The 26,180-nt window shown below is 46.9% G+C and overlaps 3 protein-coding genes and 1 pseudogene across 12 annotated transcripts; 2 read left to right on the top strand and 2 right to left on the bottom strand.

The window, feature by feature from the left end:
* The first annotated feature begins 2,645 nt into the window (after window positions 1–2,645).
* Window positions 2,646–6,335, top strand: LOC123129116 (uncharacterized). 10 transcript variants are annotated; one of them, XM_044549283.1, is made up of 6 exons: window positions 2,646–2,807; window positions 2,896–3,349; window positions 4,044–4,187; window positions 4,290–4,331; window positions 5,684–5,846; window positions 5,967–6,335. In XM_044549283.1, the coding sequence occupies exons 2-5, from the start codon at window positions 3,076–3,078 to the stop codon at window positions 5,818–5,820; spliced, it is 597 nt and encodes a 198-aa protein (XP_044405218.1). In that variant the 5' UTR covers window positions 2,646–2,807; window positions 2,896–3,075; the 3' UTR covers window positions 5,821–5,846; window positions 5,967–6,335. The 10 variants fall into 10 exon arrangements, 6 of the variants coding, with proteins under 6 accessions (XP_044405218.1, XP_044405215.1, XP_044405217.1 ...); XR_006463603.1 differs by adding an exon at window positions 5,546–5,588 and having other exon boundaries at window positions 2,656–3,349; window positions 5,984–6,335; XR_006463602.1 differs by adding an exon at window positions 5,546–5,588 and having other exon boundaries at window positions 2,656–3,349.
* A 655-nt stretch (window positions 6,336–6,990) lies between these two features.
* On the bottom strand, window positions 6,991–9,647 carry LOC123129115 (uncharacterized). The gene is made up of 4 exons (XM_044549279.1): window positions 9,019–9,647; window positions 7,962–8,855; window positions 7,693–7,845; window positions 6,991–7,573 (listed from the first exon to the last, which is right to left on the bottom strand). Exons 1-4 carry the CDS (start codon window positions 9,121–9,123, stop codon window positions 7,199–7,201), a joined length of 1,527 nt encoding a protein of 508 aa, XP_044405214.1. The 5' UTR covers window positions 9,124–9,647; the 3' UTR covers window positions 6,991–7,198.
* A 1,517-nt stretch (window positions 9,648–11,164) lies between these two features.
* On the top strand, window positions 11,165–12,945 carry LOC123131424 (uncharacterized; annotated as a pseudogene).
* A 9,014-nt stretch (window positions 12,946–21,959) lies between these two features.
* Window positions 21,960–24,754, bottom strand: LOC123129114 (F-box/FBD/LRR-repeat protein At3g52680). Its single transcript, XM_044549278.1, has 4 exons — window positions 24,191–24,754; window positions 22,939–23,820; window positions 22,679–22,831; window positions 21,960–22,542 (listed from the first exon to the last, which is right to left on the bottom strand). The coding sequence occupies exons 1-4, from the start codon at window positions 24,194–24,196 to the stop codon at window positions 22,189–22,191; spliced, it is 1,395 nt and encodes a 464-aa protein (XP_044405213.1). The 5' UTR covers window positions 24,197–24,754; the 3' UTR covers window positions 21,960–22,188.
* Window positions 24,755–26,180: the final 1,426 nt, after the last annotated feature.

Genomic DNA, 26,180 nt, shown 5'->3' with positions numbered 1-26,180 from the left:
AAGAAAAATAGATGAAGAAACAAATTCATATGGTAGATTTACAGCCAACACAGTACAATGGTGGGAAATCAAACACAAGGAATCTTATAGTTTTCATCTTCTGATGGCAATGAGGACACTCCCAGCTTGGGACATCACATTCACTTCTAGTGCCAAAAACGATTTCGACTCCATTAATTATCCGGGGTTCCATAGGACCTTGCATGAGATCTGCAAGAAAAAAAATCAGATGTACGAAAGTTATAATCTCGAGACAGGGTCAGATGTACAATTTGGGAGGAGAAGAGATTAGAACCGCCGATGGATAACACCATCTACCCTGGTTCGGGATAAAAACTTGCATGTAGAAAAATAAAGAAACACAACACCGCCCACCCTTTGTCTAAGATGAGGGTTCAGTGACTGGATTATCTAGCGAATCCGGAAAATAAAGTTCCAAATCATCAACGCAAAGTCTACCAAATCAAGACTCTTTTCGATTCTTCTAAAGTAGAGTTGCAGAAGATCCAAGGGGACAGATCTAAATTACAGTAGGATCCAAGGGGTCAGGTATACCAAAGTTGGGTATCGATTCTAGACTAGAGTTACAAATAAGGATTCAGATCTACGATTTGGGAACGGTATCTACTCTAAACTATTTAGGCCAACTCCACCGCGCGACCTCAAACGGACATCCGTTTTATCCGGTTTCTATCCGTTTGGGTAGGGATTTGGGGTCGTGTCCGGGCCTGTTCTGGGATGCGGTGGCCGTGCGCCCACCGCGCGGACGCATCCCGGCCGCATCCTGTCCGCGTATTATTTCTTTGCAAGTCCTTAACTTTATTTCATCATTCATTTTTGGTACATGAAAAATGCATCATCACGTTTTAACTAGTAAAACAAGACCAAAGAAAATAAAAACAACAAGAATACATTTTAGAAGATAGCCAACTTACATAACTGCCCCCTTGAGTTGGGTTAGGGCCTTCTCGATATACTCATTGCTGATCTGTGGAGGAGGCTCGATCTGGCATCCTCCTTTTTTCTTCAAGCCAGAAGTAGATGTTGCTTCCTCAGACCTAGTCTCGTGTCTAGCCTCTAATCTAGCAACAAGTGCACTTGTCTCATTTACGGCCTCTATGCTAGCTAAAAGTGCACGAACATATACTAAATTTCTCTCTATCAATATATCGATGTACTCTTCTTCCCAATACCAAAACTTGCATCCATTCCACACAACAAAATTTGAAGTTAGCACAACTAGTTAAATCTAGAGCACAAACCGACGCTAAAAAAAGCGCATACCCCATCGTTTAAGCACTTGATGAACACCCATCCGGGATGTTCCAACGTTGTAGACACGCGGCACACGACCATCCTTGGGCAATGGTCGCACTTAATGAGTGACAACGGTGCGCCGACGAGCTTTTGGGCAAGCACCGAGCCCGGCCGGCCGCCATTCGTGTATCTGCCGGCGGACCACCGACGGTGCAGATCCGAGCGGCTAGAGGAGGAGCCACTGCCTACATGTGGCCTTGCGGCCCTGCCAGGGCCTTCCAGCGAGGTGCCCGGCCAGTCCATGGCGCGGCCCGGCCTCCCTTAGCCGGCCGAGCTCAAGACCGACCGGATTCGCCCCAAAACCGGCCGGTGGGTGCGCAAACCAGGTGGCCGTGGTCGCGTCCGAGCCCGGCGCCGAGGGGAAGGGGTTGGGCGAGCTCGCGTCCGAACTGCATGGCTGCAATGGCAGCGGCGGCGGCAGCAACGGGAAAGTGTGGGAAAGAGTGGAGGGGGTGCGGCCGAAGGGAGGGAGGGGGGCCATGCCGTTGCAAATAACTCAAATATACATATATATATATATATATATATATATATATATATATATATCTGTTTTGTATGTCCGTGTTGAGTGATGGGGTAGTCAATATTATCAATGCTAAGAGTGTTTTACTTGCGACGAGTGTTTATTCACTCGTCAATTCTGTGGGAGGTTGATAATCATTGAGTTTTAAATATTTCGCGTCGCGGAAAAAACAGAGATGTCCACCAATCAGAAGAGTTCTCACGGATCGATGACGTGTATCACGCATCTCAATGCTACTAATAAATACACGGGCCGCTCGACGACACGCTGATCCCACATGTCAGTGAACTAATTTGCTTGCGGGTACTCCACCTAGGTTGTAACGGAGCGAATAAGCAGCACCAAGGGCTCATCGTACCTGGAAAGGTTTTACGTCAGGATCTCAACGGTGCACCGTACTCTGCGATTTTTCCGCGTGAGAGTGGCTTTCAGGTGGGCCTGTCGATGCCGTCCCCAGGTGTAAGTGTAAGGGGGCGGTGTGAACTCCCTTTGCCGTGTACTGTCCGCATATTTTGGCAATCTTTAATTAATTCTGTTTAATAACTTGCCAAATTACATGTGAAAAAAATGATTCGCTTAATTGACCTGCCAAAACCAAACATGCGGGGCCAGTCCATGACGGCCCTACGCGTCGGTGTGAGGTGCCGTTCGACCGCGTATTCGGCGAAGATGCATCTTCTTTACCAGCGTGTTTTGCGGGAGAAGCGCAACCACCGGTTGGTGGGCGGCACGACGTGGCACGTCTCGGACCGTGGCCTTCTCCATATATACCAGCCCAGCCTCGCCCCCTCAACCCTCTGTTGTTGTTGCCTCGCCTCTCCTCTGCCCTCCCCACCCCACCCCACCCCACCCCACTTGTATGGCTACTACTAGTAGACACACAACACAAAACAGAGAGCGCCATGCTTCTCCTTCCTCCTCTGCAAACGAGCGGCACTTCGAGTCGAGGCTTGCCGGTTCCTATTTTGTCTGTGGAGAGGAACGAGTTTTACCTCTTGCTACTTTTTTTATTTATCTGTTCTTATTAATGGTGTTGTTCTTGTATGTATCTTCAGGCAACGCATCCGATTGTCTCCGTTCTACAAGATACCCGAGGCCTCTCATGAAAATAAACTAATATAAGAGCGTTAGTGATCTAAACGCTCTTATATTAATTTACGGAGGGAGTATGTATCTTGAGGCAAGGCATCCGGCTCTTTGCGTTCTAAGCGCGGGATTAACTTGATTACCCTGGGATGGAAGCCTGCTACCCGAGGGATCTCTTTCCCTGCCTGGAGCCGGCTGTGGCCCATCTACAAGATAGTACCACCTCGCTTCCCTGGATCAATCGGCGCCTCACCTCGACTATATATACGCCGCATCACTCGTTCCCCTTCCACACCAGTCGACCGAATCCGTGGGGCTCACCAGAAGACGCGGGCTCAGCAGACCGCCATCCCCAGCCGACCCTCTCCCGAGTCGACGCCCAAGGTCAGGATCCATTTCTTCTCCCCGGAGTCGACGCCCAAGGTCACGAACCATTTCTTACTCCTAGGACGCTCCTCCCCCCCTTCCCCGAGTCGACGCCCAAGGTCAGGAACCATTTCTTCCTCCTAGGGTTCGTAGAGCGACCAGATCAGGGCGGTTTGACGGCGTTGGTTTTAGATCCGGTGGCCTGCCTGCTAGTGGATCCAGTGCCCTGGTAGGTTTCGTCGGATCTGGCTTGGGGTTCGAGGAGTAATTAGATCTGATCTATTCGTCTGCTTCGATCTCATCTGATCTGTGTGCTCTGGTAGGTGTGCCCTGGTAGGTGTTGTTGGATTCCGCCTAGGGTTTGTGGAGCAGCTTGAACGGATCTGTAGTTGACTGCTTTTCTACATTCGGTGCCTTGTCTGCTTGCAAGTCCTGTGCCCTGATAGGTGTCGTTGCAACTCGCCTAGGGTTTGAGTTGCACTTCTGTTTGATTCGTTTCACTGAATGAAGACCTGTTGCGTTGCCTGCTTCAAGCATCTGTACCCTGATAGGTGTTGTCAGACCTACCTAGTGGTAGTGCGGTGACCAGTTTTGTTGTTTTGACATCTCAGATCCGCTGTTTAGTTCTGCCCTAGCCTTTGTGTTCTCCTGTAGTAAGCAGATTGGCTTGATTTTCCTGCTCTGAATGTATATGCGGTGCTCAGAATTTTATTACAACTCCTCATCCTTCTACCTTGGTGTTCATTTCCAGGTGCGATGGCCTCCAAGCCTGAGATCCCCTGGACAGTTGTGGCTGAGTGGAAGTATGCCAGGGTTCGCAAGCAGCTGGCCAATGGCTCTGCCAGCGACGAGTCTGATGATCTAGAGAAAGAGCATGGACTGACAGGAATTAAGGGTAATGGTTTGAAGCTATATTGGTTTGGAATCTTGTCTATTTTGTGCTGTTCATTTGACTTGATGATTTGTATTAACTCAGTGGGTCTTCTCAATTTTGTAGGAAGTGTTTCGTATCGCCAGCCGTATGTTCTATATGTTGATGGTAAGCCATGTCAATAGCAACTGTCCCTTCAGATTTGATTCAACTTGGCACTGAATCATTGATAGTATTTTCTACTCTTTAAACTTAGTTGAAATCATATACTGTTCATCAAATGGCGTATATTCTAATTTTAATTATTATTTAACAGAAATAGGTTTAATGGAAATGCTTTGGAATTATTGGCACCATTATAGATCAGAGCACTTGTTTACTTGCAATGCCATATGCCAACCTGCTGACATATGAGCATGCATTTTTTTGTCCTGTGATTTCTTGAATACCATATACAGATTCTGTCTTGTTGGTGTATGTTACTCACATGCCAAACTTTGAATTCTTTAAGTGTTTGATTTGCTTGTAGTTTCAACTGTTACTTTTGTGTTCTTGCAGGCGGAATATCTAGTGTTTAGAGTCTGATCTTGTGTAATATCTAGGTTCTTATCAGTGTAAATTCTCTAGTGTTTAGAGTCTGATCTTTTGTAATATCTAGGTTCTTATCAGTGTAAATTCTTTTGTTTCTTGCAGTTTAACTTCTATAAATATTCTAGGTGTAATATCTAGTTACAAGAACTGTACTTTTAAGGTTCTTTTCAGTGTACTATTCTAGTTGTAAAAATGTAATATCTTGGTTCTTACAAAATAATATTTTTCCTTCTCTTTTGAATAAAAGCCCAGATTCATGCTGTTTCAGTCTTGGTTTGTTATTCTGTTCTGGATAATCTCTGTTGTATACACTGTAATATACAAGTTGGTGCTCTGTTATAATTTATTTGTGATCTGCACTGTAATTTCCTATGTTCTTTTATTGGTTAGTACTCTGTAATATACAAGTTGGTGCTCTGTTGTAATTTTTTGTGATCTGCACCTTAATTGTAATTTTCTAGGTTCATTTATTTCAGAATATACAAGTTGGTGCTCTGTTGTAATTTTTTGTGATCTGCACTGTAATTGTAATTTTCTAGGTTCATTTATTTCAGAATATACAAGTTGCTGCTCTGTTGTATTTTTTTGTGATCTGCACTGTAATTGTAATTTTCTAGGTTCATTTATTTCAGAATATACACGTTGCTGCTCTATTGTAATTTATTTGGTATCTGCACCGTAATCTGCTGGGACAGTGGACCATAGATTATTTTATTCTTATTTTCAAACTTTCTAGGCGTAATTTCTTAACTGTGTCAGTAAAATGGTACTGTGGATATTCTATTTTCCAGAATGACACTGCAATCGACTGAATGATTGGCTTGTACTTGTTCTGTAAGTAAATATTGTGCTGATGCTCTCATCTATTTGGGTAACAGTTTTATTTTATTACCTGATGATGTTGTAACCTGAGCGATTCTGTTTCGTAGACGAGGTGACAACGATTGAAGTCCCCTGGCTCTCGAAAGGTACTCGTCGTCAGCGGAAGAAGCTGGCGGCAGCTAGGAAGTGCCTTGTCGAGACCAAACATGGCGTCGGTTATTATGTCTTTGGCTCTTACGTCTGACTGGGGGAAGTACTGAATACAACAAGGTTTGTGTCTTTTCACAACGTATTGTTTATACGTTATCAGCACTGCAACCTAATTGTCCTCATTTCTTTATATCAATTCTCAAATGCACTGCCATTGTCCTCCTTATTTCATTCTTTCAGTTCTCAAATGCAAACAGATGTCTGAAAGCAGCAAATGGGACGGATGGAAAGTGTCAGCCGAACTGAGGGCATCCGGTTTTTTTAGTCTCTAGTTTTTAGCATCTTATGCCGAGACTTTTACGTTTGCTGATACATTTGCCTGTGATGCTGGTCGCAGATTATCGTTCCACCTTATGTTGCGTCCTACGGATTATGTATAGTTCCACCTTATGTTGCGTGCTACGGATTATGTATAGTTCCACCTTATGTTGTGTGCTACGGATTATGTATAGTTCCACCTTTGATATTGTGTGCTCCGGATTACATAAATGCCAGTAACTTGAGCGGGCCATATTTGGCAGTGTGCCTTATGGATTCCAGTTCTGATTATTTGCCTGTCATTTTATTGCTCTTTAAATGTTGCCTATCCGCTGATGTAAACAGTTCAGTACTGACGCAAGTCATCTCTGTAACAGTGGTTGGTTAAAATTTGTCTGATAGAGAATGTTCACTGTCATTGGTCAGTTGCTTCAGCCATGCTCAATCTCACAAGAATTTTTAACTTCAACACTCGTTCCTACTGAGAAGTAGTCAAGACAGCTCCTGTGAGTTGTGGTCATGTGGTTTCGTTCGGCATTTGATTTCCTTGGTTCGCTGTACACTCGAAAATATAATCTTGGACTGATTGGCGATCATAGTGCCTGTGTTGAACCACCTCATCCCACACCATCAAAAACACGCCACAGCCCGCGCCCGTCTTATTTCCTTATCCCCGCTCTCCCTCCAGTACCTCCATCTCCTCGCACCGCTTCACCTACAGATACTAGCTACCGCGACGCCATGGGGGCGGTTTCAACACCAGCAATGCAGCCGTGCCATATGGGGCGTCCTAGATTCATCCATGGAAATAGATTGGCCACTGAAAAAAGATCTATCAATGGAGTTTTGCCAGCAAATACATACCGTGAGTCTGAACAAACTTTGTTTTAGACCCCAACAAAGGAAAAACGATTATAAAACATAAGGAGAGGTTTACATCTCATCATAGGGAAAAACTATGATATCAGATTACATATTAATTCCAGTAACAACAAACTAAACAACTTCAGCAAACACTGGCTTACAGTACTAAAACGTTCTTCCCCTACTACCATGGTTTCTTGGCATTCTTCAGTAGTAGTACAAATTTGATTGCCGAATATGCCAACAAGTTACACGACTAAACAAACACTTGCGTGCCTATGACGAAATCTTCAGTTTCTTGAACTCGGAAAGTGAATCCTTGCAAAGGAGGACATCTCCCAGTTGAATATGTTCCTAAGCGCAATCCTCTCCTTGTTTGTCCGTGGGTACCTGTCCTTGGTATTGCGCTTACATGTCTCACATGCTGGCTTCTCATACAAGTATATGTCCTCAAGACTGACGGATGCTTCTATCACACCCGCGATATAATCCACAAATTTGTCCTCTGACTGAAACCCAAAGATCCTCAGCACAGTCAGATTGTGGTGCTTGAAACCCGATGCAGGTGCTTCCCACTGTGCACACGCATCCTTCTTCACCTCGGTATACTTGAGCCTCTTCCTAAGCTCCTCATCCTCGACCATATCACATAGATGATCCCACACCTGCATTTCATCAGGCAAACAAAATTACATTTGAGAAAACAAACAAACTTATGTAACTTCAATGCACAGAGCAAACTTGAGCGTGCAGCACAAAGGGAGATTAGCTACAAAGAATTTACCTTGATGGATAGCTCCTGAAGGGAGGGTGCGCCTTGAAGAACGAACATTGTCCAAGTCAGATCACACTCTTCTGAAATGTCAGCCAAACTCACAAGCCTTAGTTTGTCGAACACCTGAGATAATTCTCTTGGACCTTCCGGTTTAACCCAAATCTGCAAATTCAGACGAATGCGGAATATGTTAGCCAGCTAAGAGACTAGAACCTCAGAATGGCATGACCAAGTAAAATTACGTGCATCATCAACAAGAATATACAACCTTCACTAACCTTTTCGCTTTCAAAGTTCAAATGCAGGTCCCTTATAGCGGCTTTGCCAAGTAACTCACTTAGCTTGAGCATCTTATGATATGAAAGAGCGGTATTACTGATATTCAAGGTCTGGAGCAATGGGACATAACCAAAAGACAAAGGATCATGCTTAGATATCCAACATGCAAAAGATAATGTTGTGAGCTTCGGCAGCCAATTCAGATCAACTCTCTCAAAATCACTCTTGAGAATCTCAAGTTCACGGAGTTGCGGGTGTTCCACTTCTAGCAAAGACAGCAGTCCCATGTCACAGTTGCACAAGCGGAGGAACTCCAATCGCTTGGATATGCTGAAAATTTTAGGGAAATCTGATTCACCTAGCCTTAAATTCTCTAGGCTCAGTCGTGAAAGACCACCGAATGTGTTAGGACAAGCATCAACAAATGACTTGAGCTGTTTCCCGTGAGTGAGGAAATCGGCAGGGGAGCATTGGCTGCCTCCCTTCTTTGTGAGGAGAGTTAACTCGACAGATCCAACCTTTTTTGTTGATATGGTGTTGGCAACAGCCCGGCCAATGCTATCGGATTCATCTCCCAAGAAAAACTGCAAGCGCAGGAGATGAATGGGGTATAGGCTTGTCCTGCTTTCCAGCAAGTTCCTGGTTGCTTGAAGCATGTTGGCATTGGCCCGAACTACATGGTCACAGGTCAACTTTGACCTGTCATAGTCACAGTCCGAGGAACCAACCGTCAGACAAATTTTGGAGAGCATAGCAGGGATTGGCTTCCACCGTCTGGAAAGGATGCCGGTTCTTGCGGCATCTGTGGTATCAAGTCGCTCTATGATATTAAGCAACAAATCATTAGGCAAACTGCTGAGCCGATCATCCTGATGATGCCCTTCCTCTTCTCCCTGTATTTGGCATGAAAGGAAATCAGAGTTGATTAATTAGCATCTATATGATGCTATTTCGAAAACTCGATTGTGCTATTTTGCACACAAAACATTTTGACCACTCAGAGAAAAGATTATCTCAGGCAATGAAAAAAAGATGTATACATGATAAGCAACTCACCAGATTGGCTAGAGAGGACCATCGGTTAGAGCTGTTGAGGCGGCCCTTGGCGGATGGCTTGGCCGTCGGTCTTGCAGCCGGTCGCCGGCGAAGAGAGCTCGACATCGCCGGATGCCACGGGAGTTTGCTCGTCCCCTCCGAAATTCGGCAAGCTGAAGGCTCACGAGTTGCCGTGAGTTGGTCTCCTTCGAAAACTGGCGGTGCTGCGGTGCCGTCCGGCCAGATAGTATATATAGCTGCTGGGTTCCCGCCACCAATGGAAACTCGGAGACTGAATTCGAAATGGGGCCTGTTTCTGATTGTAATGGACTGCTTTGATTCCGGATCGCCGCTAAGAAAGGGAGCCGCTTCGATTGCTTCAATTGCCGGTCGCAGCTCGGAATGGAGCTGCCGCTGCTTCGATTGGGGAGTGCAGCTCCCCTTTGGGAGCTGCTTATTTGGTCGCCTCTGCTCAAGCACCGGTGGATCCTCATTCGAGGCATCCGACGGCGACGGCGACGACGACGGCGCGATGGGGGAGATCGGTGGACGACAGGCGGCGGCGCATAACTGACTCCCGATCCCCTTTCCTCTCTCTTGGTGGAATCTTGGTGGAAGTGGAACCCCAGGGGTGGGCGGACTGGTAGTCACCGTCGTATACCGAGGCCTGTGATGGAGGAACGATAGCACCGATGGGCTAAAGGCCCAATGTGCAATTGCATCCATTTGTTGTTCGGTCCTCGAGGTCCAGCTTGTAGTATTTCTAAAAAAAAGCTTGTAGTATTTCTCTACTCTCTGCTACTCCCTCCATCACATAATGTAAGACGTTTTTGGCACTGCACATTATGGGACAGAGGAAGTACTCCCAAAAAAAAGAATAGCATTCATTTTCATATTTTTTATGGTAGTACGTGTCTAATTAATATAAAATGATCAAAGTATAAACCACACGAAGACATCAACGTGACAAAACTAGTAAAAAGACATATGTTCCTAAAAAAAGGTAAAAAGGCATATGAAAGCTAGCCTTTGCACAAAAGACTGTCAAGTCAAGACCGACGACACCGTTGAGCTTGACTCCAATGCTCATTACTTGCCTCCAATGCTCGAAAGCAGCAACTCATGTTGCTTCTTCAGTGCGAATCCAACGGCCGCGGGGAAGAATCTGACGGTTACGCAGAGAAATCATCCGGATGATCCGTAGCAGTGGCCACAATTAATTCGGAAAAAATAGAAAAAATAATTCATTTTTTATTGTTTTGACAACCCTTCTTAGTTCTCTGTCCGTGTGGAAATTTTTGTGATGAAACCACATCATGAAGATTTAAAGCAAAGTAACAAAACTACTGCTCGAAAATGCTTTAAAAATAGTATTTTTGGAGCATCAAATATTTTGCCCAGACATACACGAATGTGATTTCATCATGAAAATTCACACCCACGTAAAACACTCATCCATGTTTATAAAAAAGATCAAAATTGTTTTTTCTTCTGATTTTCCTATTTATCCAGGTGCATATGCGCATCCGGGAAGCAGAAATTCCATGTCCGAAACTGATTTTTTTAAGAAATACTACAAGGCCTCGAGTACCGAACGAAACAATGGCTGAAACCGTACTTTGGGCCTTAGCCCATCCGTGCCATCATTACGCATTAAGGTTAGGGCTTGGCCGTCATGTTTGGTTGGGCCAACTGGATGGTATTCATTTCATCTCTGTAAACATTATGGTGGTTTGAATAAAGCTTCGCGAGATTGTCTTAAAAAAAAATCAGGGAGGAGGAGAAGAACAAAAAAATGAGGGAGGAGAAGAGGATCAGAGTTCAGTAATGCGCCGCCTCCTGCCGTTTCCCGAGCCTCCGTCGCCGTTGCCATTGGAGTCCTCGTATGAAGATCAAGTGGTGCTTGAGCAGAGGTGGCCAAGTAAGCAGCTACCCCCTGCAGTCCCCAGTCGTCCAAGGAGCAGCAGCAGCTCGATCCACAATCAAGCAGCTCTGCTCCGTCGTGCTGCAACCGGCAATTAAGTCTCCCTTTTGTAGTCGCAATCCGCAACCAAATCAGTCCTTTCTGGATTACAATCAGAAACCGGTCCTGTATCGAATTCAGTCCCCGAGCTCGCCATCCGTGTATATCTGGCCTCGCGGCAACTGCAATACCCGCCAATTATAAGAGGAGACCAGCAACTTCCTTGGGCGAACAACTGGATTCCGTGAAGGGCCTCGGCAGTCGGCATGATGGTAAGTATAAAAATTCTATAATCAAAATTTCTGAAAACTGTATAATCAAAAACTATGATTTGTTTCCGTATCAAATGTAGGAGGACAATGAAGTTGATAGGCTCAGCAAGCTTCCTGATGACGTTTGGCTCAACATTGTCGAGCGACTTGATATCACTGATGTCGCACGAACCACCATCCTCTCCAGGCGTTGGAGGCAGATCCCTGCTATGCTCTCAAAAATTATCATAACCGCCGGTTCTTTTCAGCCTACACATGAAAGAAGGAAGTTAACCTCGGATGATATAGTTCGGGCCAATACCACCGTGCTGGAAGCAATCAGAAGCATACTGGAAAGGAGGGCTGGAAGTCCATACACCATTCACCTGTTGTGTATGCAATTCTACTTGGGAGATGAGTCCATTTTCATTGGCCAGACTGTTGCCAACACCAAGGTTGCTTCAGTTGAGTTTACAATCATGACCAAGGTGCGCAAAAAGATTACCAATAATGGGCTGCTCAATTATGGGAGGCAGTTCATGTCATTTTTTGATTCGTGCCCAAACACATTTGGTGGCCTTGCACGCCTCACGCTAGAGAATTTGAGGTTAGGCGAATCAGACTTCCCCAAAATTTTCAGTGTATGCAAGCAACTGGAGTTACTCCGCCTCTACCACTGTGATATGGGCATCGACTCTTTGTTGGAAGTGGAACACCCACAACTCAGTGAACTAGTGATTGCCTGTAGCAGGCTTATTAAGAGGGATGATCTGAAGTGGTTACCGAAACTCACAGTACTGAAATTTAATGTATTTAGATCTCAAGATGACCCCTTCTGTCTTGGCTATGTCCCACTGCTCCAGACTGTGACCATCATTAATACTGGTTTTGCTTGGCACAAGATGCTCAAGTTTAGTGAGTTGCTGGGTAAAACCGGCATAAGCAACCTGCATTTGGACTTCAGAAGCGAAAAGGTTAGTGAAGGTCTTCTATGTTGTCAGTGATGTGCGTAAGTTTTGTTGTCCATGTCGTGGGTGGAGGTTATTGTCACTATTTTTGGTTAACATAATTCTGCATTATCCCCTTCTTTTGCAGATTTGGGTCAAACCGGAAGGTCGAAGACAATTGTTACCGGTGTTCCACAAACTAACGCTTGTGAATTTGCTTAACATTTCTGAAGAATGTGATTTGACTTGGATAATGTTCATACTCCAAGGTGCACCCACCCTTAAGGAACTAAGCATCTTGGTGAACTCTTGTACCGGTTATTCGGTTCTCATTTTTATTGTCTCATTTTGAAGTTCAAACTTGCTTAGGAATTTAATTCCTGACCAAATGCAGGTCCGGGATCATTTATGTGAAATGATAACAGGGGAGCAGAGGAAAAAGTTTATGTTTAGCGAGGAGAAGGACAATGGACTAGAGTGAGAACCATCTGCACCTGATTTCAAGCACCACAACCTTGCCGAGCTCAGAATCTATGGGAGGTTTCAAGCACAAGACAACATCGTGCGCTTTGTCAGGAATGTCATGGAAGCAGCGGTGAATCTGGAGGACATAAAACTTTTTAAGAGTCCAGTGTGTGAGGACTGCAAGCACATGCTTCAGGAGTGGACATTGATGGAGAAGTCGTCGCTTAGCCACAAACTCAACATGGGGATGCTGTCTTCGAACGTCCAGATTCAGTTCCCGGGTTTAGGGGAATTTCGTACTTGGTCAAAATACTGCTCTTAAGCTGCAAGCTGCAGCAGTTGATAGGAACTGTTGTATCATTGTATGCATCGATTAATTGTCACTAGTGAACCTTTTCAATTATGTGTATTTTGAAATCGTACTGAGTTGAGGAGGATTAGGTGTACTCTTGACATTAGTGTGAAGTGTTCTGGCAAATGGAAGTTTCGGATAAATGCTTGGTGTTGCCGAAGCTTCAACATTATGATGAACCTATGCAAAAGGGCATGCTGATTCCATTAACAGGTTAATCAAGATGGACAGATTGAATTGTGTTGGATGCAATAGAAGGCTCTGAATGCTCATGAGCCCAAACGTGAGCATATATGGCTTCAAACATGTTTAAAGAGGTCCACAAGATTGCATTTTACTGTGCAACACATCTCTGGGCTATGGATACATGTGTAGCACGACTGCCAGTATCATCACTCATTGGAGAAAATCTAATCCTTACAGTAGTAATGTCAATTGGTAGTAGCAACTCCACAGTTTTCTCAGCTTGTTCAATATTTATCTGAAAAAAATGACAATAATAAATCAGATAAAGAAGCAGAAAGCCAGGAAAAATAGCCATTCAGTGAACTTCCGGTGCTGAATGGGCGACCGAAGAGCCAAGTAAACTTCCTCCAGATCGAGTATAGATTTTAAAGGGAACACATTTTGGCTAAACATATGGCCTTGCTGCTTCCAGCAGAAACTGTTAGTCAGTGAGAACTGCATCACGAAAGCACCCTTTTAAAAACAAAAAAATGTGAAATGAATTGCAGTACACAGGGAGTCCATGGAATCTCTTTTCATGTATCATAAGGTGAAGAGAAGCTTTATGCACACTTCTCACGTCATAATGAATATACTTTGTTTTTTTCCTTCTAGTTTTTCCTTGCTTATGTTCTGTCACATACATGGACTGACAATGATAATACACGTGCAAGCAAATAATGAACATATTTAAGAAATTAGCAAAACCCAGGCTTATAATCATTCCCACTCACACTGACACCGGGACCCCACCCCAACAACTCCAGACCTCGTCAACGTGGCAGAGACGTCTTTCCCTTCCCCGTTTCCTTCACAGCGGTCGAAACCTTTGCCCCAGCTTCAGCTTCAGGTTTAACAGCATTGCGCGTTTCTCAGTTTTGTCAGAGTGTATCTGTCAAGCTCGATCTAAGGTCTGACGAAGAATTTCAGGAATTCAGTGTAAAAATAGCAAATTTGTGGAGACAAATCACACAGATCTTCTCAAATTAAGGAGGTAGGTTTAGGCCAGACGGAACATGGCGGCTAGGGTTACAACCCAATACATAAATCTCGGGGCTCGACATTATAGCCTTACAAGCAGGTAAAAAGAGAGAAAGGTGCCTGACACTGGCAAAAAGCAAAAGGTAAATTCAAACTACTACAGGTGAATGAGCGGTAGCCGTCAGATTTAAGATCTACGGTTGCTGTTGGAGATCGAGGGAGCGAAGCCATAAGTTCCCAACCGACCGTCAGACTGAAGATGGACGTCGCTCCTTGCATCCGGCACTACTGAACAGGACGCTTCGACAGTTTCAGAGAAACAAAGCCGATTCAGACTAACTGGCCTGACTGTATCTTCAGAAACGCTCTCTCAGAGCTGCCTCTTTTCTTCTCCTCCTTACCACAATCTGGATATTGTCGCCCGCTTGAGCTCCAGCTTGCCCTCAAGCCGGAGCATCCGGAAAGCGTTGCTGCAACGTGGAGTGGTCCTCCCAAGTGGCCATGCTTGCAGGTAACGGGGTCCATCTCACCAGCACCTGAAGGAGAGGCACATTGTCCCTTTTGTCCAGCCAACGCTCCAGAATCAGTTCCAGTTCCACCGGCAGGCAATCCAGGGTGAGGCCAGGAGGTAAAATCCGCAAAGACAGGTCTATGATCTGCCAAGTTCAGTTTGTAAGCCAATTGACCAACCTTGAAGAGGATCTTGTATGGCCCAAAATACTTAAAGGCCAGCTTGGGGAAGGCCTGCTAATGACAGAATGCTGAGCATAGGGCTGGAGTTCGAGGAACACTTGGTCACCTTCCTGGAACTCTCAATGTGATCTCTTTAAATCCACGTACTTCTTCACCTTGTGTTGAGCCCAGGCCAACTGATGTTGAAGTAGAACAGAGTGAGCTGCTCTGTCTTGCAGCAGAGCACCAACTTCAGTTCTATCATCAGTAGGAGAACCAGGTAGAAAACCGGCAGTAGGATCTATACCATATAAGGCCTTGAAAGGGGAACAAGCCAGTGAGGAATAGTGAGAAGAGTTATACCAAAACTCAGCCATGTGCAGCCAAGAAGACCATTTATGAGTGGGAGTGGCATTGGCTGCAAGCCGCAAATACATCTCAAGACTCTGAATGACTCGCTCTGGCCATCAGACTGGGGATGATAAGCTGTACTGAGTGCTAACCGAATATCATGTCTTTTGACAATCTTGACAAAGTGTACTTACAAAATCTTATCTCTATCTGATACTATTGATATGGGAATACCATGTAAGCTGACTATACCAAAGAATATTTGAGATATTGTAGCAGCAGTGTATGGATGTTTCAGAGGAAAGAACTGTGCACATTTTGTATATCTGCCCACCAGGACAAAAAGGACTGAATGGCCATTGGATTTAGCAAACCTTCTATAAAATTGTTATGGCGCTGCTAGAAGGAGGGCGCGAGAGGGCTTTCCAGGGAGGTCTTGCCAAGGACCCGTGGTAGTCAAGGCCAGGTGTCCAGCAGTGTTCATGTTTAGCTTGCACTGTTGTACAAATTCAGTGACATCTCTTTTGAACCCAGACCAAGCAAATAGTTTGTGAATTTGTTGAAATATTGTTTGAATGCCTGAGTGGCCTTCTAGGGCAGATGCATGAAAAGCTCGGATCAGTTTAGTCAGCAAAGCTGCATTAGCACCAACCCATATCTTGCCCTCTTTCCGAATAACACCATCCACTACATAAAATCCATCTTCGTCAGTACTGTGCAAAGCCAACTGCTGAAGCGCCTTCTGTCCAGAGCTGTCAGTTGCATAGGAATTCAGTACCTCATGTAACCACAGAAGTGGCCTGTGTAAATCCAACTGTTGGGCCACACGAGAGAATCCATCAGCTTGGCAGTGCTGCACGTTTCTTCAGTTTCGTCAGGGGTACCTTCAGAAACGCTACTTCAGAGTTGCCTCCTTTCTCCTCCTTACCATGATCTGGCACGCTGGTGCACTACTGAGCTGGTGGTACTATCCAGCAGTGTGGCATAAGGGCATCTCCAGCCGCGCCCCCAGGAAGGCCTTCCCAAGCGATTTTTTCGCGCCGGCGCTGAAAAAACGGCCCAGTCGCGCCCCAGGAGCCCGATTTTCGCCGGCTTGGGCCAAAAACAGCGCCGGCGGACCCAGGCCGAACCCGGCGCGCTGGAGGGCGCCGGGGCGAGCTGTTTTGGCGCGAAAAAGACGCGGGCCAGCCGCGTCAGCGACTCGGCGCCTCATCTTCCCCCAACGGCCTCGGTTCCCGTGGGAATCAATGGCAAGGCTGCCGCCGGTCAGCCTTGCCATTGATTCCTCACGGGCGGCGCGTTCACGGGACGGCGCGCCGACGCCTCCACTCCCTCGCACGCGCACACACGGCGCGGCCCGGCTATAAAAGCCGGCGGCCTCCGCTCACCTGCGCCCACACCAGCCCCCCCCCTCGCCGCCGTCCAGCCCTTCCTCTCTCCCCGAGCGCCGCCGCCCAGCCCCTCCCTCTACCTCTTCCGAGCCCGCCCAGCCCCACCTTCGCCATGGCAGAGCGCTTCCCCGGAGATACGGCGGCGGCCAACGGCTTCGGCCGCCGTTCACTGCGCAAACAGGAGCCGTGGCTCCTGTTCCAGGCGAACATCCCAGCGCCGCCGGACATGCGCGCCGGGCCGACGGGGTGGAGACTCAGCGCCGGGGGAGTGCCCATTCCCCCGGTGCCCGACGCCGCGGTGGACCCGAGGTACTTCGCCGAGGAGGTCGACATCATGCGCCTGTCCCTCACCGACGCCGAGCTCTCCCTCCCCCAGTACGCCGCCGACAACCACGCGGCCTGGGCGGCGTATTTCGAGCACCGCCAACAGCAGCGCTTGGCGTCCACCAACGGCGCGCCGCTGGTCGGCGGCAGCCGGCAGAACAGCGAGGGACGCTACCTCTGGCGGGGCGTCCCCGGCCGCACACTCGAGGGCGTGCTCACGCACCTCGAGGGCGGCAACAACCCGCCGTTGGCGTACCCCCCGGCGAGGGCGGCCGCCCCGGCGCAGCACCGCCGCGTCGGGCCATGGGCTCCAAGAAGGTTCGGCGCATCCTCTTCTTCCTCCTCGTCATCCCGTTCTTCTTCCCACTCCTCCGGCTCTCCGGCGCTGCTCGGCGTCAAGGCCGAGCCCGCGGCAGAGACGCCGCTCGGCCGGCGCACTAGCAGCGCCAGCATCGTCATCAACGAGGGCGGCCGGCGCGCCCCCTCGTCGGGGGCTCCTCCGCGCTTCGTCAAGCCGAAGACGGAGCCGGGGCTGGCGCCGGTGAAGACGGAGCCACTGGCGCCGGTGAAGGCCGAGTTCGCCGCCGCCGACGACGCCGCCCTCGAATGGGCGCGCCAGGACTCCATTGCGATGGAGAAGGCGCGCCGCGAGAAGGAGAAGGAGCGCCAGCGCGCCGCTTCGAGGAGCGCCGGCGCGGCCGCGAGGAAGGCGGGGTCGTCGTCCTATGCGACAGCAGCGACGACGACGCGCCGCCGCCTGTTCGCCATGGCAACGCCGGGCAGGGGTCCAGTAGGGGCGCCCGCGTCAAGGAGGAGAAGGCCGACGACGACGATGGCGGCGACGGCGGCGACGACTTCCCCCTTTCTTTTTTTTAGATTAGGTTAATGTAATGTTTGGACGAATTTCGCCGAAATTTGTAATGTTTGGCCGAAATTTAACTAGTTTTTATCATAACTTCGCCGAACGTTCTTCTTTTTTGTTTTTTAATACGCGCCTGGGGCGGCCCTGGGGACCGACTCGCCCCAGGGCCATTTTTTGCGCCGGCTCACCCCCAGGCGGCGCTTTTAGACGCCCCTGGGGAGCCAACGGCTGGAGATGCCCTAAGGCTTCACTTCCGTGCCCCAAATTGCTGCCTGCGGAGGTCTTCAACAGTTTTATCACTGTAGGAAAAACTCTGAAGTTCTGTCTCATTATCTGGTTACATTCAGTTTATGGTCTGAAGCTCTGTACAGCATGGATGCCAAGAGGATTTTTGTAGCCGTTTTTTTTTTTTACCTTTTGTCTTCAGCACTATATATTTTTTTGTTGAAATATATTTAACAGAGTTAATTTGCAGAAAATCGGTAACACTGGACTCGGTTATGATTAAGATGCACCTGTGTGTGATTCTCCATGCAGGTATTATTTATCGGTACCTCAATTTTTTCCCTACCATATTTGTATGTATCTCATGCTATTACTGATGCTTTTAGCATTCTACATTTTGTTACAGAGTGGGCTCAGGATAATGTCTGTGAGGAGGATGAAGGCGGGGCTTCTTCTTATTTATTGTCTGAAGCATCATAGATTCATAGTGTATTGGTTCACCAGCGCATGCTGCAGATGATTTTATTTTTTGTGACGCTTTACTGAAATGTTATATGCTTTTGACAGTTGATGATGCCAGCCAGGGTTATCATGCAAACGGGATGACACTGTGAAATCCGGACCCGAAGTGAGGAGAAAGGAGGCAGGAAAGTTAAATAAATTGATAGGGGCCGGTGACAATGGTGGACAGAGCAAGCACCGGAGCAGGAGCACATATAAGGGATGGATCATGAATGGATGATGATGAGGAGGAGGTTTACAAGCAAAGAAGATGAGGTTTTATAGTTGGTGGGCACCGGCACGGCCGAGATAAGTGGGGTGACGAATGTTGGAGTGAAGACGATGATCGTGGAAAGAGAGAGCACCGCAAGAGACTGATCAGCTGAGAGAGAGAGAGAGAGAGACAACATTTCATTTCGTTCTGTCGACCACTCACCGTGGTTCCCAAACTGGCAACCTGACTGAATCGAACGTAGTATTGGGTTCTGCTTGACTGCTTTGTTATGCCAACCAACGCGCTTACAGGCGTGTTTGTGTCAGACACGAGGTGTTCTGACGAACAGCATTCAGAAATTAGCACTTTCTTATTACTTTCAGAGGAAGGATTCGATAGCTGGAGCTCGTTACAAGAGGAACTAAGCCAACCAGGAACACCGGCGGCGAAAGGGGGGAACCCTAATAATCCAGAATGATCTACAAGTCTCTAGGACCCTGCCTTCTATAGCCTTACAAGTTACAACTGAGAAGAAAAAGGGATAAAAGGAAAACAAAGTGGGTGAGCGTTTTGCCGGAAGAAGAAGAGCGACGTCCCGAGATCAACGATGATTACTCCATCATAACTCCGGGAAGCGGTACGGAAGGAGGGGGGGCGTCGGATTGCAGGAGCTGGGAGGCTCTGGAGACTTTGGCGCGCTTACTTGCTGGTTCAAACTTAACTGAATCTTTCGACAGAGTGTTGAATTCTTCAGATAGATGCGGTTTGGGTTCAGAGAGCAACTCTAGCAGACCCTACATCCCGCCCCGACCCGCAAAATAACCGCCAAAATGCGGGTCGAGGCGGAAAAACCTGCCCGATCAAACACCGCATCCCGCCTCCGCCTGCAAATTTTTTTGAGGGGCGCGGCAAATTCTCGGCCCCAACCCGCGTATTCATGGGTTTCCCCCTTGCCGCAGCGGTTGGTGGGGGGACATTTCAGCCCGCGCTTTCCCCACCAACCACCTCCCCTCTCCCCCTTGCGCCGCCGCCGGGCCGCCGCCCAAGATTCCGGCGAAAGCAGCCGGCAAGAGCTCGCCGAAAGGCTACCACACGCACGAGGCCTCCCCTCTCCCCCCCTGCGCCGGCGGGCCACCGGATTTGCGGATCTGCGGACCTTCATCGAGGGCCGCTGGATTTGGCTTTTCCGGTCGCCGGTGGCTGCGCCAAGCGATGGAGTGGTCGGGGAGCATCTCCCGCGGTCTCGGCAAGGGCGCATCGCCGCATGCAGGTACGGGTTCGTCCTCCCGGCGCCGCCGACGATTTGCGGGCATGGATTCGTCTGGCCGTCCACCGGGCTTGGCGCTCGCGCAGCGGCTCTGTGGCTCGCCGATGTCGCTCATACCGTGCGACGACTGCACGCGAACAGTGATGCGGCTAACTTCAGGCACGCCGAAGCACCCCAGATGGGTGTTCTTCAAATGCGAAAACGACGGGGTACGTGCACTTGCGGTAGCTCATTTTGATAGCTCGTTCTTTGGTTCAATTGCGGCAGCTCATTTCGAACATGCTCATTCATGTGTGTAGGAAGATGGATGCTCATTTTAGTTTTGGGAAGGTGAATACATTGATTTATTGATAGAAAGAAACTTAATAGACGTCCATGCACTCCTTAGTAGAATCAAAGGCAATGATGCGGCTGCATTTGCAACTAGAGGGGAAGCAACGTCTACTTCTTTCGAACCAAAGATGAACATTGAAGAATGCAAGATTAAGAATCCGCAGATCAACAATGAGTGCATGGAGAAGATATTGCTTCAACTAGTGGGAGCAGTTATGGAAGTTAAAAATCTTCTAAAATGCATACCTGTGGTTTTTGTTTTATTTGGTCTTGCTATTCTAGCAAAGATTTGGTGATGTCTTGTGTATCCAACGTTATTAAAAAAGCAAAGAAATGCATTATGTTGGATCAAATTAAGGTGCTAATTTAGGTTTTCCGGGCTGGGAGGAACTGCGCCAGATCAGTCCCCGCAAAGCCGACCCGTAAAAGAGCATATTTCGCGAATATCCTTTTTTACGGGTCCGTTATGCGGGGTCTGCAACTGGGGCCATCCGCGCCGGCCCGCAAAAGCTTTTTCCGCGAATTACAAACACGTTTTACGGATCGGCGAGATGCGGGATCTGCTAGAGTTGCTCAGTTTGGCCCAAGGAGCAGGTGGCCGAGTCGACTTTATTTTATTTCAGGCCATGCCAGCGCCCCATCTCGGCTGCTGCTCGCTGTTCTCTCAGACTCAGCCCATCCACGTTGCCTACACTTGTATACACATGCTGATCCGGCCTAACAAACCCTAAAACTCTTCAAGCCTATGCAGCCCGCGAGGCACTATCCCTAGCAGCAGACCTGAACCTGCAAAGCATACACATTGCTTCGGATTGTGAAGGGGTGATCAGGACATAAATCATGATTCTGCTGGACTACATGGCGCTATCATACGGGAGATGCTTTTATTTCTTGTAGTTTTAGCCATGAGCGTAGGGTGTTTAATTTCGAACCTCATAATCTCACCAAATTTGGTTGCTGTCTTAGGCCTGGCCGACATATTTGGCTGCCTGGGGTACCCCATGATCAAAACCTTGTATCTATGAACATTGTTATGAATCAATAAAGTGGGCGAGATTTCTCAAAAAAAAAAAAACACATGCTGACACCATTTTCCGACGTCCCTGACGGACGGAAGAGAGACCATGGTGCTTCATTTTCTGGGCGTTCGCACATTTTGAAGAGATAGAACCAAAGAGTCTTATTTATCTGCTCTGCTGGATCGATCGATCAGCAACCATGATCATCGACCGACTTGGAATTAGAGACCCTACCTATGTCAACATCAAGTTCTCCATTTTCCAAAATAAATAAACAATCAAGTTTTCCATAAAAGCTCTAGTACACCTAAGCTCCACGACAATACCCTCGAAAGGGAGAAAGCACCATCACTGTTGAGTCCACAACGGATAAATCTTCTCTATACGTTTTTTAAATCCTGGGAGGTAGAGAAATGTAGATTTGTGATACAGTAGTGAACTTGGTCAATTTTTTTGTAACACATTAAGCTTATATATGTGTAGTTTTGCAACTCATTATTAAGCTTATATGTCGGGTCAACCAATACAAGCTCTCACTTGTCTTTTCGTGGATCCTGTTTCAGTTTTGATATCATAAATCTTTTAAGATTATATGAAGCAGCTAACCCAACAAGGAATGGAGAATGGGAAAAAATATACTTGACACTACTGTTAAGGCTACTCTTATTATTGTACAACTTAGTACTCCCTCCGATCCATATTAATTGTCGCTGACAGCAAATTTTTTTCTTAGACAAAACAACGCACTCGCGCTGCAAAGCTACTGCTGTATGCACTGATTAATCGTCAACAATGAACCTGTGTATTTTGAGATGATACTCCCTCCAATCCATATTAATTGTCGCCTGTCAACTCGGGAAGCGAATCCCAACATTTGACGGCATACCCTTGCTGATTTTGTCTCTAATCAACAGCATCTCCGTCCACGTCCACCCACTTGGAAGCCTGCGCTTGCATTTCTCACACCCTGGATTCTTATACAGGTTTACAGCCACCAGGTTCACCGCTGCCTCCATGATGTTTCTGGCATACCTCACAAATTTGTCTTCTGCCCGAAAACCATAGATACAGAGCTCAGCCAGGCTGTGATGATTGAAATCTAGGGCAGATGGTTCCCACTCCAGTCCTTTGTCCTTCTCCTCGCTAAACTCATGCATGTACCTCCGCTTCCCCTTTGTCATTTCACATAAATGATCCCGCACCTGCATTCAATCAGGTCAAAAACTCCTAACTGGTCATGGAAAGTTTGAACTTCGAAAAAGAGAATTCGATTTGCATATTCAACATGTGCTGGAATAAAAAATGAGAGATGAAGAACCGGTACAAGAGTTTATTTACCGTAATGCACAGTTCCTTAAGGGTGGGTGCGCCTTGGAGTATGAACATCGTCCAATTCAGATCGCATTCTTCGGAAATGTTGAACAAATTCACAAAACTTAGTTTGCGGAACACCGGTAACAATTGCTTCCGGCCTTCTGGTTTGACCCAAATCTGCAAAAGAGGGGGATAATGCAGAATTATGTTAGCCAAAAATAATGACTACAACATCTCCATGACACACATCATTCTGATAACATTAGTTGCAGACCTTCACTAACCTTTTCACATCTGAAGTTCAAATGCAGGTTGCTTATGGCTGTTTTACCAAGCAACTCACTTAGCTTGAGCATCTTGTGCCAAGAAAGACCAACATTAGTGATGCTCACAGTCTGGAGCTGTGGGACATAGCCCAAAGAGAAAGGGTCATCTCGAGATAAAAACCCATTAAATTTCAGTACTGTGAGCTTTGGTACCCACTTGAGATCAACCCTCTCAAGACTGCTATCCGAAATCACAAGTTCACGGAGTTGCAGGTGTTCCACTTCCAGCAAAGACAGATCCCCCGTGTCACACCGCCAGAGGCGCAAGAACTCTAGTTGCTTGCATATACTGAAAATTTTGGGGAAGTCTGATTCGCCTAACCTCAAATTCTCTAGCCAGAGGCGTGCAAGGCCACCAAATGCGTTTGGACATGAATCAAAGAATAACATGAACCGCTTCCCATAACTGAGCAGGTCATCGACGTAACAATTGGTACGCACTTCGGTTAAGATTACGAACTCAACCGAAGCAACTTTTTGTGTTGCTATGGTGTTGGCAACAGTCTGGCCAATGAAGATGGAGTCATCTCCCAGATAGAATTGCATGGACATTAGGTGAATGGTGTGTAGACTTCCGGTCCTGCATTCTAGTATGCTCCTGGTTGCTTCCCGCACGGTGGTGTTGGCCCGAGCTATATCATGTGAGGTTAATTTTGTCCCTCTTCCGCGCTTGGGCTCAAAAGAACCGACCGTTATGATAATTTTTGAGAGCATGGCAGGGATCTGCTTCCAGCGCCTGGATAGGATGGTGGTTCTTGCGACGTCGGTGATATCAAGTCGCTCGACAATGTTGAGCAAAACGTCATCGGGCAACTTGCTGAGCCTATCAACTTCATTGTCCTACATTTTATTATGGAAACAAATCAGAGTCTGATTACTTACTGAGACAGGTGCAATTTTAATATTTTCCACAGACAAAAAATAAAATATATACTTTCTCACAGAAAGACACAAATTTGATTGTAGAAATTTCATACTTTCCCACAGAAACACACAATTTTGATAGTACAGTTCTCTGTAATTACCCACAGTGTTGGAAAATTTCATACTTTCCAAGAGACTGACGCAATTTTGACATTTCGCCACCAGAAAGGTTAAATTTTGACCATGAATTATGATTATGGTTCCTACAGTACTTTTTATTATTCCTTGATTTTTTTTTTCCTGCGGTGAAGTTGTAAGAGGATCTACAACAGGAGGACGAACTCACCGTCATGTCGAGGGAGGATTTGCCGAGGCCGATCTGGTAGCCGGTCGCTGGGAAGAGAGAGTTGCTCGTCCCCTCTTAAAATTGGCGGGTACCGTGGTGTCCGCCCGGCCAGATATATATACTATCTGCTAGGTCCCCGCCACCAATGGAAACTCGGAGACTGAATTCGAAAGAGGGCCTGTTTCTGATTGTAATCCGGAAAGGACTTCTTTGATTCCGGATTAGCCACTAAAAATGGGAGCTACTTCGATTGCGGACTGCGGCTCGGAGTGGAGCCGCTTGATTGCTTTGATTGCCGGTTGCAGCTCGGAGAGGAGCCGCTTGATTGCGGATCGTCGCTCCCTAAAGAGCTTCGATTGGGGAGTGCGGCTCCCAAAGGGGGAGCTGCTTATTTGGTCGCCTATTCGCAAGCAGCAGTGGATCCTCATTCGAGGCATCCGACGGCAATTGCGACGGCGAGAGGGGGGAGATCGGCGCACGGCAGGCGGCGGCGGCGCATAACTGACACCCGATCCCCTTTCCTCTCTGGTGGAACCCTAAGGGTGGGCGAACTGTTTTTTTTTTTTTTGAGAAACATCACCATCATATACCAAGGCCTGCGATGGAGGAATGATGGCACCGATGGGTTAAAGGCCCAATGTGCAATTGCAGCCATTGTTGCTCAGTCCTCGAGGTCCAGGTTGTACTATTTCTAAAAAAACAAAGGCTTGTAGTATTTCTCTACTCTCTGCTGCTTCCAATTAAAAAATTGTTTCGTTTCATATTTTTTATGGTAGTATGTGTCTAATTAATATAAAATGATCAAAATACAAATCACACGAAGATGTCGACCTGACAAAACTAGTAAAAAGACATCTGAAAACTAGCCCTTGCACAAAGGACCGTCAAGAAAGAAAATTACAATCAAGACCGATGGCACCCTTGAGCTTGAATCCAACGCTTGTTACTTGCCTCCAGCACCACCGCAGCAAACACCAGAAAAAATAAATAATGGATCTCCTCTTCACCATAACTCGACACGACTCCATCGCTGATATGCTGGTTGTCAGACTTACAAAGTAGCTTACCAAAGGTGAAGCCATTACTGTTGAAAGAATTTGGCCAGGGCAGCGCGCCGAACACGCCATCAAACTCCAGATTTGGCGGCCCTCAATGGCGCTTGGCACCCATCTGTTTGCATTCTTGTAAGGTGGCGCAAATTCAGGATTATCATTACATCTTTCATGTTGTTCTTTGAGTTCCTACAGGTGCAAGGTCATTTGCAGTGTCGTTATTTTATTTTTTTACATGAAATTATTTTCATGTTAATTTCAAGAAAAGACGTGGAACTCATTACCAACTTTTTTTGGACAATGTTCACTTTCCCAATTCTCGGTGAAGTCCCTGCTTCTGGCTGGTTTCGTTCACTTCCTCGGTGTGCTCATTGTCCGTTTCCTTCTCTAGCCGAGGGGGGGGGGGGGGGGGGGGGGGGAGGGGGGGGGGGAGGGGGGGAGGGGACCTGACCCAATTAGACATCCAGAAGGAATCCGGTTTTGCGAACCTTTTAGAAGGTTTCGGTCCATTTTTGTTTTCCTTTTCTTGTTGTTTTATTTGCCATACAAAATTTGTGCCTTTTCAAAATTCTTGAAATATTTCAAACAAAATTTCATACTTCCAAAGTACACATCCACAAATTTTATGTAAAATGTGAGATTTTTTCAAAAAATTCTCACATACATTTCAATGCATGTTTGAATTTAAAAAAATCTACTTTGTTTAAAAAAATATGTTCTCAAATTTTTGGATGTGTTTATTTTTAAAGAAAATAAATATTGACGTTTCTTTTTTTTTACCACAAACCAATAATTCAAAACTAGTAAAAAAAACCAGGCAACAATCGCCCAACACTTGTCGATAATGATCCGCGTAACCGCATGTGTGGCATGTCGACAATTTGAAGCAAAAGGGTGTTATATATGTGGATCCTATTCCCCGTGTAAGGCGTGGGAAG

The sequence above is a fragment of the Triticum aestivum genome, chromosome 6A (genome assembly GCF_018294505.1).
Source record: "Triticum aestivum cultivar Chinese Spring chromosome 6A, IWGSC CS RefSeq v2.1, whole genome shotgun sequence".
Classification (NCBI taxonomy): domain Eukaryota; kingdom Viridiplantae; phylum Streptophyta; class Magnoliopsida; order Poales; family Poaceae; genus Triticum; species Triticum aestivum.
Note: the sequence above shows the minus strand (reverse complement) of the source record. Positions and strands in the feature narration are given on the sequence as shown.